Genomic DNA, 7,442 nt, shown 5'->3' with positions numbered 1-7,442 from the left:
ATAGCCCCAATACTCTCTACAGCCCACTCTACTCTATTCCTCTCTACTCTGTTCCATTCTGCTCTGTTCCACTCTGCTCTGTTCCACTCTACTCTGTTCCACTCTGCTCTGTTCCACTCTACTCTGCCTGCCAGGAGGAGAGGCAGAGCTGGATGCAGGTAAGCTGCTCCACTTTAGCTCCTTTTGTGAACGGTGAATATGTTGTACTGTACAGTACTTTTCAATGTGGAAATTAATTACACTTAGGAAACTATTATGTAGGCTGACAGCAATTTCTTAATTGATTGATTCGCTAATAGTGTAATTGATAGGCTAGCAGCTAATCAGTCAGCCAGGGTGCCTCTCTTTTTCTAACCACGGGTCCAGAACATTGTACATTAGCGTAGTACAGTTCATGTATTCTTCAGTCACCACTGGCTTTGTAGCAATATGGCTAAGAGTCTGGACAGCAGGTTTCTCTGTATGAGCATCAATAGCCAAACAGGACAGACCTCAAACAGACTGACTGGCACCCTGGCCACCTTCGGGGTATTAATGGTTCATTATTATTATTAGCACAATGGATTCCCTCACTTGTCCCTGTAGTGTGTGTTAAATGGAGAGGGTTAAATTCATTATCACCAGCCTCTCTGTGATAGGCTACTCCCCCTCCCTCTCTCACTGGCTGGGATGTAAGTGTTTACACCAAGGTAGTTTACACAGGATTACAGTGCGATAATCCACTTTAAGTATTTAGTGACATGCGCCGCCATCTGTCCTCTGCTAGCATGCTGAGAACACAGGTTTATGCCAGCCAAAGTCCTTCTCAACGACATTTATATAGGATGGAGAATATACCTGAATATGATATGAGAGCGTTCTTTCGTGCACGCGTACTTTCACTTTGATCGGGTCTCTGCTGGCGCGCCAGGTGCTCATTGAAGGGAGCGAGCGCTGTTGGCGCAAGGTGTGGCGAGTGGACAAATGTGGCCTTTCTACAATGAACCGAGGACAATTCAATCAGCGTTTGTAAAGCCGCGGACGAAGGGATAATACTGGTGATTATAAATGCTGTTAAACTTAAATAGCGACATGAATCAACTTGACCTGATTTTGAATGCGTTGTAGTTGTCTTTCAGCTTTGCAAACAGGTGTGATGGTGTCACGAACTTCCCAATAGGCCTATACCATTGTATTGTTGGAAATAAGATTGAATTTAACTGGAGCCTACTGTACGCTAAGTAGGCCTAAATGTCGTTATATTGCTATTTTACACGCTTTATGTTATAATTAGGTAATTCCATTTGATTTTAGGCACTTTTTCACCGCACCACTTTTGATTTAAACAAAACTTAATACATTATTTGCCCATGGTAGAAGTGGTCAGAAAGTGATTTTTTGGGGACCTGAATGCCAAAACATTCAGGAGATAGAGGTACTCAAAGTTGACCCATTTTGCATATTCCACCATACCATGAGACGTCCATGTCTTCATCACTGGAAAAAATGAATAATGTTTTAAAAGCTTAAAAACATGGTTATCAAACAATTGAATAACTCCTTGAAATATTTTTTTTATAAATATTGTCATTTATTTTACCTTTTTAATGTGAATTCTCAAATGCATTAACTCAGATTTTGTATTTTCAAATGTTGTAGTTTAAACCCTAATTTACATCATCTGAGGTAGCCAGAATATATTGTGAGCCTATGCTTGCTTACAGCTGCACTGGGGTCAGACAGCCTTCCTGTTTAGTTTAAGAGACCACGTAGCCAGTGCGAGATATGGCTTGGAAAACGTACCTCAATCCAGGGATGAAAAATGCATTGTACTGCGAATGGTCCCATTATCCCAACTGTTACACGAGAAGATTGAACAAGTGCTAGTTAAGTAAACTAACATTTTAGTCCGAATGCTAGCTAGCAGTAGCCACAGCAGCCATTTTGGAATGGCACATGGTGTTGAACAACAAAGGAGCTGATTGGCTGACACTGCCATTCCAAAATGGCTGCTGTGGCTTCTGCTACCCAGCATGAGGTCGAAAAGGGCAGTTTTCCTGAAACTAGCAGTCGTTCAATATTCTCAGTGTAACAGTTGAGTTCATGGGACAATTCGGAGTAGAAAGCATTTCTCATCCCTGGATTGAGGTACGTTTTCCAAGTCATATCCCGCGCCGGCTCCGGTGTCTTAATCTAAACATGACGTCTGTCTGACCCCATTGCAGCTGTAAGAAAGCGTAGGGTCAGAATCTATTTTGGCTACCTCTGAGGTGTATGTGATGTGCCCACCATCATTTGAGATACAGCATACTCTTGAATACTGGGTGGGTGTCATTTCAATCATAGAAATATAATTAATAGAATGAACCTATCCCTTCAGACCACTACAATTTAGCTGGTACACCATTGACATTTAAATTAAATATAGATTTTTACTTCCAATAACTACCACAAAGATATCCGCCGGTCCACCCACTGTCGAATGTCAGCTTAAAGGCCCCCACCAGAGGGCAATGCCACCCCTATTTCGACGTAATTCCTGTCCTAGAGCGGAAATTCTAGTTGCTACAGCAATACCAAGTCAGCTCATGCCATGGTTCTCACAGAAGAAGTAAAATGATAGATAGTCTACAATGACTTTGCTCATGATGCACGCCGCAAATTACATGTAACAACACCCTGAGCACATCGGAAACTAAATGAAACACAGATACAAATGTAACAGTAGCACAAAATAGATAAGTGGGAAAAAAATGTGCGGGTGCCATTTCATTAAAGGATAGACACTTGTGGTTTTTAGCTGCACCAATAAAAGCAGTGGAGTGTGGTCAAAACCATTCATCTTGGGGCGAGCAGGGTTCCAAAATCATATCACACTCAATTTGACCATTTATAAAATGGACACATTTTTTAAATACATAATAGCTACACATTTTGAAACTTGACAAATTATCCAATGGATTATTTTTGCACCTCCTATTTTAATTTGCTCCATGCTCCAAGTGTAGGCTACAGCAAAAAGCTGTTTGGCTCAGCTCAGTCGCGACTCGCAAAGAGGAAGAAGACTGAAAAGTATTAGCACGTAATCTCATAGGGGAAACACACGGCATAGACAGTGACCATTTCGGATTTCCCACTTCAAGCTGAAATATATTATACTTTGACTAAGATGAGAGGGACTTCACACATTCACCACAAAATTCTCTAACCACGAGTCAGGAAAATAGCACACGCACCTGTCGCCACAGACTGTCATGTTTTATATGCAAATACTCTGATCAACTCTTTTGCAGATCTTTTAACACCTTTTATACATCACACGTCTCTTTTACAGTCTGTTCCTCTCTTTTTCCTCGATCATTTCCTACTCCTGTTCTAATAGCTCCTCTAGTGGTTATGATAGGGCATGACAGGTTGAAGAAGCCAAATGTATCTATTTTCAATATTCTGCAGAGTAGGCAAAATTACTGCTTTATGAACCAACCTTCAGAACTTGGCAGATGGGAAATATAGATCAGTTTTTTCTGTTTATAGGTTTTTGTTCATTGATTTATTGATGGCTTATTGACTTCAATCGTTGTGTGACATCATGGATAAGCTATGGGCACTGTCTTTCAAAACAATGTTTCCTATGGAGGATTGACAGTGTAATTTAAAACTGATATTCCCATTCAAGTCAACATTCTCTGTGTGGACCTCCAACCATCTTTGTGGTACCATTTGAAAGTAGAAACTTCAATTTTATTTCCATTTCAATACATTCATCAGCCATAACATGACACCCACCCTGTATTCAAGAGCATTTTGTCTCAACCGATGGCCGGCACAACACAAACACCTCAGATTATGTAAAATAGGGTCTAAACTACAACCTATGTGAAAATAACAAATAATTTACGTTAAAGGCAAAAAAAATACATTTTTTATTATTAAGAATTTGATAAACCAACTTGTGAGCTTTTAAATGATATCAAACTCAACCATTTGTCTTTTCAAGTGAGGAAGAAATGGATGTCTCATGGTATGGTGGGGCATGCATAACGGGTCAACTTTGGACACCTCTATCTCCTGAATGTTTTGGCATTCAGGTCCAGAAAGTCACTTTCTGACCACTTCTACCATGGGCAAATACACTATATATACAAAAGTATGTGGACACCCCTTCAAATTAGTGGATTCGGCTATTTCAGCCACACCCGTTGCTGACAGGTGTATAAAACCGAGCACACAGCCATGCAATCTCGATAGACAAACATTGGCAGTAGAATGGCCTTACTGAAGAGCTCAGTGACTTTCAATGTGGCACCATCATAGGATGCCACCTTTCCAACAAGTCAGTTCGTCAATTTCTGCCCTGCTAGAGCTGCCCCGGTCTGTAAGTGCTGTTATTGTGAAGTGGAAACGTCTAGGAGCAACACTGGCTCAGCCGCAAAGTGGTTGGCCACACAAACTCACAGAACGGGACCACTGAGTGCTGAAGCACGTAAAGATTGTCTGTCCTCTGCAACACTCACTACCAAGTTCCAAACTACCTCTGGAAGCAACGTCGGCACAAAAACTGTTTGTCGGGAGCTTCATGAAATGGGTTTCCATGGCTGAGCAGCCGCACACAAGCCTAAGATCACCATGCGCAATGCCAAGTGTCGGCTGGAGTGGTGTAAAGCTTGCCGCCATTGGACTCTGGAGCAGTGGAAAAGTTCTCTGGAGTGATGAATCATGCTTCACTATCTGGCAGTCCCACGGACAAATCTGGGTTTGGCGGATGCCAGGAGAACACCACCTGCCCCAATGCATAGTCCAACTTTAAAGTTTGGAGGAGGAATAATGGTCTGGGGCTTTTTTCATGGTTCGGGCTAGGCCCCTTAGTTCCAATGAAGGGAAATCTTAATGTTACAGCATACAATGATATTCTAGACAATTCTGTGCTGCAACAGTTTGAGGAAGGCCCTTTCCTGTTTCAGCATGACAATGCCCCCGTTCACAAAGCGGGGTCCATACAGAAATGGTTTGTCAATCGGTGTGGAAGAACTTGACTGGCCTGCACAGAGCCCTGACCTCAACCCCATCGAACACCTTTGGGATGAATTCGAACGCTGACTGCGAGTGCCCAACCTCACTAACTCTCTTGTGGCTGAATGGAAGTAAGTCCCCGCAGCAATGTTCCAACATCTAGTGGAAAGGCTTCCCAGAAGAGTGGAGGCTGTAATAGCAGCAAAGGGGGGACCAACTCCATATTAATGCCCATGATTTTAGAATGAGATGTTTGATGAGCAGGTCCACATACTTTTGGTCATGTAGTGTATGTATGGAAAGTTTCGTTCAAATCAGAAGGGGTACGGTCAAAAAGGGATTGTAAACAAATGGAATGACCCAATTGTTAGTAGGTAGGTAACCTCGTCCCCAGGCTAATTGCGCATGGCCGGAAGTGTCTGGTGAACAAGGTTATTAGGAAGTTGGAAGTAGGTTATGTAAAATATAAAAACAACCAAAATGACAATTTGATATGAAATACAGATGTAGCTTCTGCAACCACGCCAAAAGCACCAGTGCCATTCCATGACTGTAATTTTCTCTAGCTTGTTAGCTGACTCCTGTCTCTCGTCTAGTGTGTTTCTCTGTAGACAGTGGAGTTTTAAAGCCTAACTGGATTGGAAACCGAGGTACCCTCTAAACCTGTCTAATCAGGGTTACATGCTGACTTGACTCTCCTTCATTGAGCTCCATACCGCTCCTCCAGCCCCAGATGATGCGGACGGACAATAAAGGCCGAAGCGCCTCCCCCCACAGGAATGCTTACAAGTCTGACTTTCACACCATCAAATGCTCCTTGGACACCACGACCAGGCCTAGACCTTCTTCCCTGGGCGCCTCTATCCCTTCACCTGGCCCCATGGCAGTCCCTCACACCAGGACTAGCAGTGGGAGTGACCCTGGTGAGGGTACCAGGGGTAGGGCCCTCAGCCCTAGAGGAACTAAGATCAAAGACAACATCTTCCTCCAGATGGACAGCCAACAGCACCTCCTCCACCCCTTATCTCAGGCCTTGCCCAAACACCCTCTCAGCTCCAGCTCTGTCCGGAGCAGTGTGGCCAGCATGTCCAGCTTAGAATCGTCTATGCTAGATAAACCGTCTAAGGCAGAGGAGTTAGCAGAGATAGATAGAGCTGCTCTAGCCCAGAAATTCTCGGTGACCCGGAAGCTCTTTGAGACGGTCAGTGGGGGTCAACGTATAAAGGTCAGCCCTGGCAGAGAGAGCAGGGGTTCGGTGGAAGAGAGTGGGGAGGAAAGGGGGCAGCTGACATCCATGTCAGAAAGCGAAGGAAAGGGTGAGAGAAGGAGAGCGCAAGAGGAAAGAGAACTCATGAACATTTCTCTACCCAACATAGCACTCCATACACCCACTTCCTCACTAGACACCAGCTTGCCTACACCCCTTCACCCTGTTAATGGTCACTCCAGTGAGACATTTTCCCCTGACGGTTCAAGTCCTACAACTGACCCCTCAGACAGCAGGAGTGTGTGCGAAAGAAGTGTGTTAGATGGGAGTGTGTGTGAGGACTTTGTGGTCTTCCATGTATCCAACCCTTGTAGCCCAGCACCCAGCTCCCCCCACTCTCAGCCTCCATCCCCTTCTTACAACTCCCCTAGTCCTCTCACTCCAGTCTCCCCCTGTTCTGACCAGACTGACCTTTATAGCTTTAGTAGTCCTAATGCTGACCCCCTGGACAACAGGAACCACCCTAATGACCTTTACATGACCCCTGGTGTCCCTTTGACCCCCAAAGAGGGGTCAGGGGCTGGGACTGTAAGGGCGGAACTAGTGGAAGTGAAGAACGAGTCGTCTGAGAGCGAAGGTAACGAAGGAGAGGAAGAGGACACCATAAAGGAAGAGACTATGAAGGAAGAGGAGGAAAGCACAAGGGGGGACGGCAATGAGAATAACCTGGTGGATGAGCTGTTTGAAGAATCCAGAGTGGAACCTCGAATGGTTGAACCTACATCGGAACAAAGAACAGTAGAACCTAGAATGGTGGAACCTACAACGGCACAAAGAACAGTAGAACTTAGAATGGTGGAACAGAGAATGGTTGAACCTCCAGTAGAACCCAGAATGGTAGTGTGTGTGGAGGGATTCCCTGACAGTCCTGAGGTGACAGAACAGGAAAATGAATCAGAAAGAGACATGAACCAGCAGGTGACAGAACAGAGGGAGGGGCGAATGGAGGGAGAAAACAGACTGATCAGCCAAGAAATAGAGCAGTACAGAGAAGAGGGGACAACTGGAGACGGTGAGAGAGAGAAAGTGGAGGTAGGGACGGAAGAAGGAGATGAGGCAGGAGAGCAGGAGGAGGAAAAGAAAGTTGAAGAGAGAGAAAGAATGTGCAGTGACAGCAAAGAAGAGAAGAGGGAGGTGAGAGAGGGAGAGGAGGAAGCGAAAGAGAAGGCCGGATTGGTGGATGGAG

General features: G+C 44.6%; 1 protein-coding gene across 1 annotated transcript; it reads left to right on the top strand.

Moving 5' to 3' along the window:
* Positions 1 to 751: 751 nt before the first annotated feature.
* LOC123481563 (neurabin-1-like) lies at positions 752 to 7,394 on the top strand. Its single transcript, XM_045206039.1, has 3 exons — positions 752 to 1,037; positions 5,586 to 7,339; positions 7,380 to 7,394. Exons 2-3 carry the CDS (start codon positions 5,723 to 5,725, stop codon positions 7,392 to 7,394), a joined length of 1,632 nt encoding a protein of 543 aa, XP_045061974.1. The 5' UTR covers positions 752 to 1,037; positions 5,586 to 5,722.
* The last annotated feature ends 48 nt before the right edge of the window (positions 7,395 to 7,442 follow it).

This window comes from Coregonus clupeaformis, chromosome 21 (genome assembly GCF_020615455.1).
Source record: "Coregonus clupeaformis isolate EN_2021a chromosome 21, ASM2061545v1, whole genome shotgun sequence".
Classification (NCBI taxonomy): Eukaryota; Metazoa; Chordata; class Actinopteri; order Salmoniformes; family Salmonidae; genus Coregonus; species Coregonus clupeaformis.
The sequence above is the reverse complement of the archived record's forward strand: the minus strand, read 5'-3'. Positions and strand labels throughout refer to the sequence as shown.

Coding starts and splice junctions, on each gene's coding strand:
- LOC123481563 (XM_045206039.1), top strand. CDS start 5,723: ATGATGCGGACGGACAATAAAGGCCGAAGCGCCTCCCCCCACAGGAAT.